Source organism: Equus asinus, chromosome 16, assembly GCF_041296235.1.
Source record: "Equus asinus isolate D_3611 breed Donkey chromosome 16, EquAss-T2T_v2, whole genome shotgun sequence".
Classification (NCBI taxonomy): Eukaryota; Metazoa; Chordata; class Mammalia; order Perissodactyla; family Equidae; genus Equus; species Equus asinus.
This window is the reverse complement of record NC_091805.1, coordinates 29,011,035-29,025,860: the sequence shown is the minus strand read 5'-3', so window position 1 is coordinate 29,025,860 and position 14,826 is coordinate 29,011,035. Positions and strand designations below refer to the sequence as shown.

The following is a 14,826-nucleotide window of genomic DNA, read 5'->3' as shown; positions in this document are numbered from 1 at the left end:
TTGCTGGTGGAAATGTAAAACGCAAAACAGTTTGGGAGTACCTCAAACAGTTAAAACACAGTGTTACCATATGGACCCAGCAATTCCACTCAAGTATATGCCCAACAGAAATAAAAACATATGTCCACACAAAAACTGATCCACAAATGTTCATAGCAGCATTATTCACAACAGCCAAAGCAGAAACAACCCGAATGTCCATCAACTGATGAACGGGTTAAAAAAAGTGGTATATGCATACAATGGAATATTATTCAGCAATAAAAGAATCAGTTACTGATATATGTTATAACATGGATGAACCTTGAAAATATGCTTACTGAAAAATGCCAGTCACAAATGACCACATATTGTACGATTCCATTTATATGAAATGTCCAGAATAAGCAAATCTTTAGAGAAAGAAAGTAGATAAGTGGTTTCCTAAAATTGGGGTTGGGAAAGAGGGGAAAATAGAGAGTAAGTCCTAACAGGTACTGGCTTTCTTTTTAGGGAAGACAAAAAGTCACATAAAAAAGATCAGTGGTCAGGAATTAGGGAGGAGGGGGTGGGATAAATAGGTGGAGCACAGAGGATTTTTAGAGCAGTGAAACTACTCTTTATGATATTAAATGGTGGCTACATGTCATTATACACTTGTCTAAATCCACAGAAGGTATGACACCAAGAGTGAACCCTAATGTAAACTATGGACTTTGGGTAACAATAACGTTTCAATGTAGGTTCATAATTGTAACAAATGTACTACTCTAGGGGAGGATGCTGATAATGGCAGAGGATACGTGTATGCAGGGGCAAGAGGCATATGGGAAATTTCTACCTTCTGCTTAATTTGGCTGTGAACCTACAACTGCTCTAAAAAAAAAGGTCTATTTTTTAAAAAATCACTGATTCGGGTAGGGAGCAATGTACAGGTACAGCACAGGAGCTTTTTGTTTTTTAATGAGGGAGTAATTTCTTTTTTATTGTAGGAAAATATACATAACACAAAATTTACCATCTTAACCACTTTTTTAAGTGTACAATTCAGTGATATTATGTACATTCATACTGTTGTGCAACCATCACCACCATCCATCACTAGAACTCTTTTCATCTTCAAAACTGAAACTATACCCATTAAACAATAAATCCTCAACCCTGCCCTGTCTTGCTCTCAGCAACCACCATTCTACTTTGTCTCTATGAATTTGACTACTCTAGGCACCTCATATAAGTAGAATCATTCTTATTTGTCTTTAACTGGCTTATTTCACTTAGCATAATGTCCTCAGGGTTCACCCATGTTTTGTAGCACAAGTCAGCATTTCCTTCCTTTTTAAGGCTTAATAATATTCCATTGTATCTATACAACATTTTGCTTATCCGTTTACATTACTGAATATCTAGGTTGCTTTTCTACCTTCTGGCTAATGTGAATAATACTAGAAACAAAGGTGTACAAGTATCTCTTCAAGATCTTGCTTTCAGTCTTTTGGTATATACACACACCTAGAAGTGGAATTGCTAGATCATATAGTAATTCTATGGTTAATTTTTGAGAAGCCACCATATTGTTTTTCACAGTGGCTGCACCATTTTACATTCCCATGAACGATGCACAAAGATTTTAATTTCTTCACATCCTCACCAACACTTGTTATTGTCTGTTATTTTGATAGTAGCCATCCTAATGGGTATGAGATAGGCCACAGGGGATTTATTTATTTATTTATTTTTGGTGAGGAAAATTGGCCCTGAGCTAACATCTGTTGCCAATCTTCCTGTTTTTGCTTGAGGAAGACTGTCTCTGAGCAATCATCTGTGCCAGTCTTCCTCTGTTTTGTACGTGGCACGCCACCACAGCATGGCTTGATGAGCAGTGTGTAGGTGTGCACCCAGGATCTGAACCCACAAACCCTAGTTGCCAAAGCAGAGAGGATGAACTTAACCACAATGCTACCAGGCCTGCCCCACAGGGCATTTTTAAGAGGTAAAACTATTCTATATGGTCTTGGAATGGTAGATACTTGACCTTATACATCCGTCAAAATCTATAGAACTTAACAGCACAAAGAATTAACCTTAACCTACGCAATTTTTAAAAAATCATTGAGAATGTCAAAGGATCCCAAGAAAGAATGCAGACTGTGATAAGAAAATCTAACTGTATTAAAAATGTATGAAACAACTTCATTAAAGGGATGGTGGGAATGGTGCTGACTTAAGTAATTTTGAAGAGTAAAGCATCTACAAGACTAAAGGGAAAAGGAACTGCACATAAGCACTGTACTCTAGTTGATAAAGTTGTTCCCCAGAGGGCTTTAGGTTAACAACCCTGATATTGCTATACGTATACACTGAAAAGGAAGAATTAAACAAATGGATGACAGCCAAGGGTGGTGTTAGAGTGGGAATTTACAGATAAGCAAGGGGAAGAGGCTAAAAGGATACATGTGGTAATGGACTAGACTTGGAGACATCAGCAAGAACTCATATTTAATTTAATATAGATACAGAAGGTTACATGTAGAAATATTTACAGATACATATATACACAGACAAGTTAGCATACACACATATATTTCTTTATTTTATCAGCTGAGAGCGACTAAAAGTAATGAAATCCCAGTAGCAACAAATACATCTAGCATTCACATCTTGCTTTCTAATACCATTCTCCAATAAAAGGAATCAGGGCCCTTTGGAGAAATGGCTGATTCTAGGACAGGGGCAGGAAATATGCAAGATGAGCCTGGACCACCTTTTAATCCCAAAAAGTAAGGAAGTGCTTTAAAAAAAATCCTTATTGATGGAGACGTGTTACCGGAGCAGAGGAGCCAACTGAAAGAGCTCCCAATGGCCAACGCTGGAACAATCTGAGCAGCAAAATAAATGAAGTCATATTGGATGATAACCCAGAGTATAAAATAAATATCCTTCAGTTCATTCTAATTTAAATAAATGACTGAGTAAATCAATAAATGGGAGAGAAGAGACATCTCCCAGGAAGAATTCCAAATAAATTATGTAGATACTTCGCCCTAAAAGAGGGGAGCATAACTCCTCTCTCAAGTGTGGGCTGCACCTAGGGACTTCCTTCCAAAGAGTACAGTATGGAAAGGGGGGAAAAATAACTTTACAGTAGAGAAACCTAACACTTCTTCAGCCAGGTGACCAAGATCAATATCAACAGTGATAAATCCTGTTAATAATATGTACCCTTAAAATAATGTGATGAAAATGGCACATGACCATCCTCCAAAAACCCATAACCCCAATCTGATCATGAGAAAAACATCAGATAAATTCCAATAGAGGGGTACCCTACAACATACCTGACCAGTACTCCTTTAAACTCTCAAGGTAATCAAAAATAAGGAAAGTGAAAAAATGGCACAGACAAGAAATGCCTAAGGAGACATGACAACTACATGTAATGTGAAACAGAAAAAGATGTTAGGTAAAAACTAAGGAAATCTGAATAAACTATGGGATTTAGTTAATAATAACATATTGATATTGGTTCATTAATTATAACAAATGTACCATTCTAATGTATCAATTTTTTAAAAGAAAGAAAAGACAAAAAAAAAGCAAGTGCCAGTAACTCGAGGCTGATGGCCTCTTGCTCTGTGGAGATCATTTTATAGCTTGGTATTATATCTAGATGACTAAGAGAGCTGTGTAATTACAGGAGATCTCTATTGTCTCCAACATCCAGGAACTTTCTATTCACAAAATAAACTTCTGGACCTCTGTTTCAGGACCGTTTCCTCAGTCCCTGCAGTGTCTTCACTCATCCTGGGGTCAGGTCAACTTTACTATGCCCTGCCCATCAACTCTGGACACTTGCTCAAAGCACCCATCTGTTCTGGCAGGTGATGCCAGCATGGTACGGTGTGGCAAGCAAGAAGAAGCCCATAGATTCCAGCTAAGACACATAAGCCCTTCACCACTAGGCCTCTTAAAACATTGGTGGGCTGTGTTAGGTCCCCTAAAGACTTCATATCTAAAATATCTGCTCTTTCATTTATATTATTGCCTTTTATTAACTCCCATGCCATTATTCAAACATCTATCTATCTATATGTCTTGCCTCTACTAAGCCATCATTAACTCCTTGGGGACAGACACCATAAATTCTATGTTTTGGGGTGCCTTTTATACCTATTCCTCCTCTTCCTAATAGAACCCTAATTTTGTTCATGTGGCAATGTGCCCATCTTTGGACAGTGAGACCTAAGGGGAAGTTTGTTGTGGGGTTTCTGGGAAGGTTTTTGCCTTCTGATAAGGAGGCAGACATAGCTGACGCTGTTCCTCTTTTTCTTTTCCTTTTTTTTCTGTTCACCTTAAATACAGACACGATGGTTGGAGCTGCAATCACCATCTTGCAACCCTGAGGGAAAGTCCAAAACAGCTGCACAAATGCTGACCCTGATAGTATTGAGTTCATAAACCCATGCCAGTGACTGCTTACCTCCAAATTTCTTGTTATATAAGACAAGTAAACTACTTGTTTCAGCACCTATAAAAAAAAGAAATCCAGTTGTGGCTCCCAACACTACAAACAGTGATGATAAATGTGACTTTAAAAGAAAGACTATAGTACATCAGAAAGACCATAGTACACCTGTTGGGCTTTCACAATTGGACTGGAAAAGAGAACGAGGATCTAAACAATCCCAGAGGGAAGTACCAAGCAAAATCCCTTACAGGGATCAAAAACTTCCAGTAACCCAAACCCTAAACTTCCAGGCAGGGCATATCAGAGCTTATTACGCCCTAATTTTGACAGATATCTTTTGAATGTCTTGGAATCACAAAATATTTAAAGAAAGTCTCTACCATGAAAGACAAGAACGAAACAAAGTGAAAAAAAGTAACTTGAAGATTATAGATATTACACAATGATAAGAAAACTAAACACAACAAAACCAAAAACCTATCTCTGATATACACAAGAACTAAGAAGATATTGCTCCAAGATGCAAGTAAAACATGCTATTTTTAAAAGTACATTCAGAAAACAAAAAACAACTCTTGGAAATTAAAAATGTAATAGCAAACGTTAAAACTCAGTGAGAGAGCTCCCACTGTCCAGCAGTGGCAGGCTAGGTTACTTGGATCAACTATCACCATTCCACTGGATAAAAACTTAAAACTGCAGATAAAATATACTTCAAAAACTTTAAAGCATCAAAGCCAAGCCAAGACAATAAGAAATTACGAAGCCACACGTGAAGTAAAAATGAGAACCGAGATAGGAAAAGAGCATATAGGCTACTTTTGCCCTGAGGATGTTTGCCAATCCTGAAAATCAGAATCTTTGTTTTGATAACATAGCAAGAGATATGGGGACAGAAATCAAAATCCAACAACCAAAAAGGGAATTTCAAGCCTTGAACTTGGTTTAAGGTGGTCCCAGACTAGAAGTGATCTCAGGCACATTGCAGAAGAAAATACAAATCCCATACATACTATGAATACCACAAACTAACCACAAAAGGATGATTCTCACAGACACGTTAAATGGAAGAAGTCAGATGAAAAAGAGTACATATCATATATCATTTATGTGAAGTTAAAAAAACTTAAGAACCAATCAACGGCAATACAAGTTACAATAGTCGTTCCCTTTGGGGGGATATTTACTGGGTATGGATGGCATAAGGGAGACTTCTGTATCTTGATCTTGGTAGGAGTTAACATAAGTGTATTCATTTTTTTAAAAACGTTGTACATGTAAGATTTGTACACTTTAATGTATGAAAGTTTTATCTTAACGAAACTTTTTTTAAAAATGAAGATGAAATAAAATTTTCAGATTAAAAAAACTTAAACAAATATTCATTATATTCAGCCTTGGCAAACAGTAAAGGAAGTTAATATAGTTCATGGTGTAAGTCCAGAAGGTTGATCTAAAAGTAATGATTTCTGTGTTTATTTACTATGGCTGTTTCAATGATTTTGATTTTTATAATTTATGCTGGAAAAAAATCTCAACTAACCATGATTAACATTTGTCAAAAATCTCAGAATCACCTGAACACTTGTACTCTCTGAAAATCAATCTTTTATGTTTTCCCAATTCACTAAGTCTCAATTTATACTTACATTATTCTTACATATGACCACCTATTAATAGTCGAAGCATATAACAAACAACAGAATGTTCACTGTTCTCATTTTTAGAATCCAAAGAGCCATAAAACATGCTATGACTTAAGATAATCATCTGTACTCAAATAATCAAGGAAATGAGAATTCCAGACATAAATAAATTCAGAAAAATTTCATATGAAAAGGTATAACTAGTTGTATTGCCAGATTATAAAAAGGATCCCTAAGGTTAAACAAAGATATGGAAACACACATGCTGAGGAAAAAAACCTAAACAACCTTAGTATTCAAAACATAATTTGATGATAGAGTTATGGCAACTCATTGATTCCCTCATTCAACAAATATTTCAGTGCTTATTATATGCCTATTCCTTTTCTACAAATTAGGGAGACAGCAGGAACAAAACAGATTACTTTTGTTCCCTAGAAACAACAAAATAATGGTGTGCCAAAAATAGGAAAATCTGACTATACATTTCTGCTTTTTCAAACTATAATAAATATATAACACTAATATTTCACACATTTCATGAGGTATTGTTAAAGTCTGATGATTAGTTCTCTACCAAGAACTTACAGAAAAATTGCTCCTAAGCCTCAAATATTAATAACAAATTTGGACTAAATTTGAACATTTTACAAAAACTTTTATTTGCATTATTCTAGATTTCTTTCACTTGGGCGCCACACAAATTCTAAATGCTGAATCCCACATTACAAAAAGCAGTCAGATATCTATTATCTCACAATGTGTGACAGCATTGTGAGATGCTGCTGTCTTTCCTCCTATGGTATGAAAGAAGTGGTTTCTAAGAACCACTCAAAGAAAATTCTCTAAAATTAACTGCAGAAGTAACACAACTTATTGTAGGAAAAAAAGGAAAAGGCTGAAAAACACACGTGACAAAATCAAAATTAACTATAACCCCAACAGATTATTATTATTATTATTTTTGGTGAGGAAGATTGTTGCTGAGCTAACATCTGTGCCATTCTTCCTCTATTTTGTATGTAGGATGCTGCCACAGCATGGCTTGATGAGTGATGTGTAGGTCTGTGCCTGGGATCTGAACCCACCAACCCCAGGCCACCAAAGAGGAGCTCGCAAATTTAACCACCAAGCCACTGGGCCAGCCCCCGGTGTACAAAAGTTGATGCTGTGTTTCCTTTCCCCATTATCTATGACAATATTTTTACCTCTGTATCAGTTGAGTGCATTTTCTGAGGGTGAGAGGTGTTTATTGGTAAAATGCAGTAAGTTTTGATTCCCCCAGTGTTGCTTTATTTGTTTCGTAAGATGATTTATGCATTGAGTTTCTCATATAAGAAAAATATTTTAGAATATTTTGAGATATCACCTCTTAATTGATGATAGAATGATAGATGCTTTAAAATTGCAAATTGTGCTTAAAAAACCATCTGTTGGAGGGGCTGGCCCGGTGGCATGGTGGTTAAATTTGCGAGCTCCTCTTTGGCAGCCGAGGGTTGGTGGGTTTGGATCCCAGGCACAGACCTACACACCGTTCATCAAGCCATGCTGTGGCAGCATCCTACATACAAAATAGAGAAAGAATGGCACAGATGTTAGCTCAGCAACAATCTTCCTCACCAAAAAAAAAAAAGAAAAATAATAATAATCTGTTGGGGTTATAGTTAATTTTAATTTTGTCACGTGTGCTTATCAGCCTGTTCCTTTTTTTCCTACAATAAGTTGTAAGAATAACATATGTTAACAAAATACAACTGACTTCCGAACCAATAACATATTATTAAAAGAACCAACATCCTTCAAATATTCTTGCAGAAGTGATAAAATCAATACAACTTTCATCTTCTAAAACCCAGAGGGATTCTGAAGGAAGAGATAATCCCTTCTACTCACACAAACTAAGATTTCCTTCTGTGGATTTTTCAATGGTCTGAAAATTGAGTTAATTATATGCTAATGAATAACTACTCAAACATGCACACAAAATTCATGAACTTTTTTTTTTTTTGAGGAAGATTAGCCCTGAGCTAACTACTGCCAATCCTCCTCTTTTTGCTGAGGAAGACTGGCCCTGAGCTAACATCCATGCCCATCTTCCTCTGCTTTATACGTGGGACACCTACCACAGCATGGCTTTTGCCAAGCGATGCCATGTCTGCACCCGGGATCCAAACCAGCAAACCCCAAGCTGCCGAGAAGGGGAACATGCGAACTTAACTGCTGCACCACTGGGCCGGCCCCACAAAATTCATGAACTTTAATCAAGCATTCAGACAGATCGACCTCTTAGCCTGGTCCCAAACTACCCTTCACCACTACTTTCAGGCATCCTACACTCAAATTCAAGCCAAACCTAACCACTATACTCAGGTCAGCCCAGCAAACTTTTATCAAAGATCCTAGCAATGTCAGGCTCTACGCCAGGCAGTGTGCTGATAGCTGAGGATACAGCAATGAATGAGACAATGAATAAGTAATGAATAAGAGGTATCTCTGCCCTCTAGGAACTTCTCAGGAACCCCTATACGCAAAACCCTCCTTATTCCAAACTCCACGTCAAATATCTTTTTGGTATGTCTGATATACATGGTCTGAACTAATATATGGAACATTTTACATGGTCTGAACAAAAGCTTTATATAATCTTTTCCTAGTAGTTTTTAATAGGCTGCAGGTATGACTGTGTTCCCTACAACAGAATTTTTCTTTTTTGCTATTAAGCCAAAAAAACAATGTTTAAAGACTGAAGATTATTAAATAAGATACTACTTGTAGGCGCACACAGAAGGTGCTCCATAATTATAAACCACTACTATTCTCTTGTCCCATTTTCTGCCTGCAAACAGGGCTGATATATAGGAAAAAGTAGGCACAATAGGTTTTTAAGTTTTCAGCCATATCCACATTTTAAAGATTGAGGGAAGGAGAAAGAGAGTGAATGGTTTAAGATAAAGGCAGGGAAGGGGAGTGGAAATGAGTAGGTTAAGGAAGTAGCAATACAGAGGAGATACTGGTTAGAGGCAGCTTTCCAGCTTCCACTTTATTATAGTCAGGACTAATGGGGACATAGGCAGATGCCTGTTTATGATCAATTCACCCACCTTAACTAATAGCATCATCTATAACACAATGTTGAACACAACTTCTACCAACAAAAGGGAATGTAAGATATAAATATTTATACCATGAATATTTTCCAAAGATTTGAATGCACTAGAAATAACTATAAGATAAGGTGGTAGTCCCATAAGAAAGATAATATCCAGAATGTGTAGTCCGGAGGAAGGGGGTTGAGAGGAACTGGTAAACAGAGGCCATTCTGGACAGTGGTATCAACGTAGCAGAGCATTTTGCAGTTAGGAAAGTAGTGGCACTTCAAAATGACTCTAAGTTTCCTCATAGCAGGGCTGACGCTATAAGCGTTCATAAATCTCACCATACATTGCACAGTGCTTCCTTATAACAGATAGTCAATAATTATTTTATTTTTAAAACTAAACTAAATTCCCATAGCAGTTTCATAGCCTTTGAAAAAGCAATACAGGTCAGGGCCGGCCCAGTGGCGCAGCTAAGTGTGCACATTCCACTTCGGCAACCTGGGGTTTGCCAGTTCGGATCCCAGGTGCGGACATGGCACCACTTGGCAAGCCATGCTGTGGTAGGCGTCCCACACATAAAGTAGAGGAAGATGGGCACGGATGTCAGCTCTGGGCCAGCCTTCCTCAGCAAAAAGAGGAGGATTGGCAGCAGATGTTAGCTCAGGGCTAATCTTCCTCAAAAAAAAAAACAAAAAACAATACAGTTCACACTGATAAGACGTTTTTCTTGTCAACCACCTCTAGATAAGTGCCTTCTAAAAATCTGAAGTAAACTAAAGTCAATTATTGTAGATATGGTCTAACCAACAGACAACAATGGGACCAAATTCCTTTGTTCCAGACAGACCTATTAATGTGGCAGTCACATCACCGAGCTATCAGTCAGGTAAATTCACAAGACCTACCTTTAGGTCAGTTCTTCCCCAACCTGTAAAAATTTTTAAGCTAAAACTTAACTTTGAGGCAAGCGTGGTGGCACAGCGGTTAACTCCACTTCGGCGGCCAGGGGTTTGCCAGTTCAGATCCCAGGCGCGGATCTAGGCCCCACTCACCAAGCCATGCTGTGGCAGGCATCCCACATATAAAATAGAGGAAGATGGGCACAGATGTTAGCTCAGGGCCAGTCTTCCTCAGCAAAAGAGGATTGGTGGCAGATGTAGCTCAAGGCTAATCTTCCTCAAAAAAACAAAAATAAAACTTAACTTCATTAATAAAAAAAAAAAAACAACTTCATCATTTTGGTTTCAGCTTGTTTAGGCCTTTTGATAGATTAGGTGGTCTAGATAACAATTCAATCACCTACAAAGGCCTCAGAACCATAAAGACTTCCTCCAGGATGCACTTATTAATCAGTAATCAATACTCTGGGTAATGGAATGAACTATTAATTCAACTGGACCAAACATGCATGATCACCTACAGGCATCGTTTCAGTCAGTGAAAACAAAGAAAAGATTAACCCAGTCCCTACACTCAAGGACTCAAAAGCCCAGTACACTTAGAATGTAAGTGTTCAACTACAAGTGCCATATAAAGCGCTATGAGGACAAAGATAAGGAAGCATCAAATTAAAGGGTTAAGGCTGGAGGTGTTATAGAAAGACTCCACTGAATCTATCATCCAACCCACATTTTTCAATTTCTCCCAAAAAGATATCATGAGCTTTGTCAAATGCAGTTAGCTAATAATACAATGAAAATAACAATGGCTTTTACACTATGCACTCTTACAACTAAGGGCCAAATACCACATAGACCAAGAAACTAAGGCATAAAAAAGGTTTATAAACCCCTATAAATTAAGTCAGATATTTGAACCTACCTTCTAACTTCCAGACCAGTCACCTCATTTCCCTTGGGGAGCAAATTTCTGAATAAATCATGATATGAGCACATCACATCTATACACACACTAACAACCCATACATGGATTTTCTCTTTTCTGTTGAACTTTACCTGGTTCCTCAAAAAACTAAAAAGCTGTCTCCTAACAAATAAAGCTTACTCACTAAACACAGGACTTCTCCAATCTCTAATTTCCTTATTTGTAAAAAGAGCTAATAATTGTAAAATCTGTGCTTTATGAAATCATTAATTCATATTTAGACTCTTTTTGATCCAACCATTCTTCCTGTGGTATTAAAGAAATCAACACAATAAACAACACCTATGATGCTACCATATAATTACACTGCATCCTGAAGAAACGAAGATGCCATCATCTCTTTGTTTGATATCACCCAGAACCCAGAACTGAGTCTGTAATACATCTTCACTACCTTACTTAAATGCTCATTCAGAACACCAGAAATCCCTTAAAGCACAACTCAAATTTATCACCAGTTAATTCATATCCCCTCACAACTACACAACAAAAGTCTGACACAACCCACTTAGCCTATCACTATTAGTTGTGTCCCCCAGAGTCAGCATTAGAGTGGTTCTCTAATTTATGTTATTAAGTTATTCTCAAATTTAACATAAGACTTAAGAAGCTTTAAAATAGCAATAAAATTCCAATGAATATTCTAACAAATAAACTTAAGTTTGAATGCATAATTGTATATTATCATTTTTTTCTAACAACACGTTCTCAATAATTAAACCTTTGGGACAGTAACGTGATCCTAAACATGAAATAATACGAGAACTGGTTTCTAAATTCAAAATTTCAAGAGAATTTTCTCAACCTCAAATTCCTTCATGGCAAGAGCACAGTATAGGTGTTTGTTACAATCTATTGGAAGCACAATACCCTTATTCAAAATCGAGAACAGTAAAAACAGGAAGTCTAGTCAAATTTTTCTAAGGTCTCTTCTGGTCCCAACAATAGTCCTCCACACCAAACTTCTACTTATCTAAGGTTTAAGCATCCAGTTGATATTCATTGATTTTACATTACTTAGTTTCTAATAAATGTTTCCCTCAAATCCTCAAGCCACTAAAAAATTTAAAAGATGGGATGTATTAAATTATGAGAAAAATTAATTTAAAATCTTTTTTCATAATTTCCTAAAGGATACAAAACAATTTTTATTTAGAACAGAAATTCCCATCTCATCTACAGTTTACCTTTTCAAATTGCTGAGCAACTACTCAAATGCTGAAAGTAAATATAATTACAGGAGACAGTGGGGGACTGGTAATCACTTCTAAATATACTATATTCTTAAATTTTTTTTAAAAAAACTTCAAAAGTCGCATTTAGCCTTCACTAAAATATCTTACCGTTTCTCCTTAAAACTGTTTTTCTACAGTGTAATATAAAGTGATTTTTTAAAAATCTAAATTGAGTTAAATCTAAATAACATTGCTCTACTGTTTTCCTTGTGTACTTTAAAAAAGTATTCTGTTTACATTTTTGCTCCTCTGAAACGTAGACCATTCAAGGATGTAAAAATAAAAATATTTTCTAATTATAAAAATGGAAAATAAAAGTATACCTATCTCCTTTCATTGATGACATATTATAATCAATTATAGAATGTACAAAATGAAAGGAAAAAGACCAATAATGCCTGGGATTCTAACCAAAGGTTAAGTTTTACGAAATTCATTTACTATATAATCCTCCCCAATATGAGAACAATTAATGCTACCTAAAAAACGAAACGGAGAGGCTCCTGAGGTATTTTCTCTTGGATGGTGTGTTTACACACTGGGCAAACACTTGTCCAGAACGTTGCAGGAGATTCCTGGGCTGGCTAAGTAGGTGTTCAACTAGATGAACTCTAAAGTCTCTTTCAGTTCTAAGATTCTCAATCTGTGAGTAAGATGTGAAAAATAACATAAGAAAACATTTTGCCCTTCAATTAACCGATCTGCCTTCACTCCCATCCTAACTGCACGTATAGAGACAAAAAAGTTCTTTCTCCTCTTCCTCTGCAGTGATTTCTCCAGATCCTCGTTAACAAAAGGCAAGGAAAAAAGGCACAGGTGGGATAAAAAGGGGAGTGGCTGGAGCCAGGCCGCTTGGGACAGCGCCCCCACGCCCCCTGTCCCTCCGCGGCACCTGAGAAATCACTGCCCTCCGCACCTCCACCCTTCACAGGCGGCGTCACGAGCGAATTCTCCGACCTATTACAGTCCCCCCCCGCACCTTGGCCAGACACTGGGCATTGTCTGGAGCCTCCAGCGCCCAAGAAAGGCAAGGAGGAAAAAGAAAGAAATGGGAGGAGAACGAATAAAATAAAGAACAACAGAAGGGTCAGTAAAGCAATCGGGAAGCCGCATGCCCCTTTTGGCAAAATTGGCTTCCCCATCGATCGTTCAATTTAATTCAGATCCCAAAATCCAACCCCCTGGCACAAGGTAGCAGGCGGGGCGGCCCAGCCGGAGCGCCCGAAGCTCCGCCGGTCCGGAGCACGGAGACCGGGAGAGGGAAATGGGCGTGTGGGCTGGGCCTGGCTGGCCGGAGGCCGGGCTCCGAACAAAGCCGCCCGGCTCTCCCTACCTGGGGCGAGCGCGGCAGGCGGGGCCTCGCGGCTCCCCGCGCCACTCGGGCCCGGCGACGCCCTCGCCCCGGGGACCCTCGCCCGGGCGGGGTTCGCAGCCCGGACTCTCTTGCCCGCGCGCTGCGCCCCTTCGGGACAATGGGCCCCTCCCCCGCCTCCGGGCGGGGAGATACAAAGACAGAGAAGCGCGGCCCGGCATAGAGCCAGGCGTCCGGAGAGTGAAGGCGGAGGACGGAGAGGGGACGGGAGAGGGGACGGGAGAGGGGACGGGAGAGGACGGCAGCGGGCGCAGGAGCCAGCAGGCCGCCCCCCCGGCCGTCCAAGGCGCTGCCCTCAGCCGCAGGAGCGGCAGAGGCGGGAGCGCGGACCAGCAGCCCCGCACCCCGCGGCCGAGAGGGAAGAGGGGTCTGCACACAAAGAGGAGCGGGACCCCCACCCTCCGCCAGGGGCGGGGACGGCCCGACGCGCCCCAGCCGCCGACGGTCAGCGACCCCAGCCTGCGCCCTTTGGGGCCCGGGTCCGCGCGGGGCGCCCCGCTTCCCAACTCACCCACAGCTCCGTGCCCCAGCTCATGGCGGAACTTGAGGCGACTCGGGCCGTCTGGCTGCCCCGCTGTCCGTCTGTCTGTCCGTCCGTCGGCTCTGCCGTCAGTCTGTCCGACCTCCCACTTGCTGGCCGGCGGGCTCACGGCGCCGCTGCTTTGCCTCCCGAAGGTGCCGCCAGGGCGAGGCTCCCCAGTGAGTGAGACAGACTCGACCGGAGAAACCGCCGCCGCCACCGCGTCCCCGCCTCCCGGAGCCGGCAGGGAGGGGGCCCGGGTCGGGGGGGCGGGACACGGAAAGGGGAGGGGGCGGGGCGCGGTGCACCCTGGGATCGGGGCGGACCCGCGCTCGCCTGGACGCTGTTGGCAGGGTCTCCTCCGAGGAGGGTCTTTTACCCGCCCCGCTCACCCGCGGGGTCTCTTCCCGCCCACCCCGCGGGGCTCGGACTGTCCCACCGCTGGAGCCAGTCGGATCTCTGTCTCTAAGATGGAAAGGGAAAGAATGAAAAGTCGCCCACCGCCCTTCTCTGCCCTGAGCCCCCTTAGATGAGGCAACTCCAGTCACCCGCCCTTCCTGCCTCTTGCCTCCTCCACTTGGAAGAAACACTGACAAGGAAACCTCATCAATATCTTTGGGTTTA

At 40.4% G+C, this 14,826-nt stretch overlaps 1 protein-coding gene across 5 annotated transcripts in view; it reads right to left on the bottom strand.

Moving 5' to 3' along the window:
* FNBP1L (formin binding protein 1 like) overlaps positions 1-14,489 on the bottom strand; it is a 120,023-nt gene extending 105,534 nt beyond the window's left edge. For 4 of the 5 annotated variants that reach the window (XM_070486861.1, XM_070486862.1, XM_070486860.1 and 1 more), the window contains exon 1: positions 14,194-14,489. In XM_070486861.1, coding sequence (XP_070342962.1) covers positions 14,194-14,217 — 24 coding nt within the window. In that variant the 5' untranslated portion in view covers positions 14,218-14,489. The remainder of the gene's footprint in view (positions 1-14,193) is intronic. The other variant, XM_070486864.1, reaches the window with a different exon arrangement.
* Between the last annotated feature and the right edge of the window lie 337 nt (positions 14,490-14,826).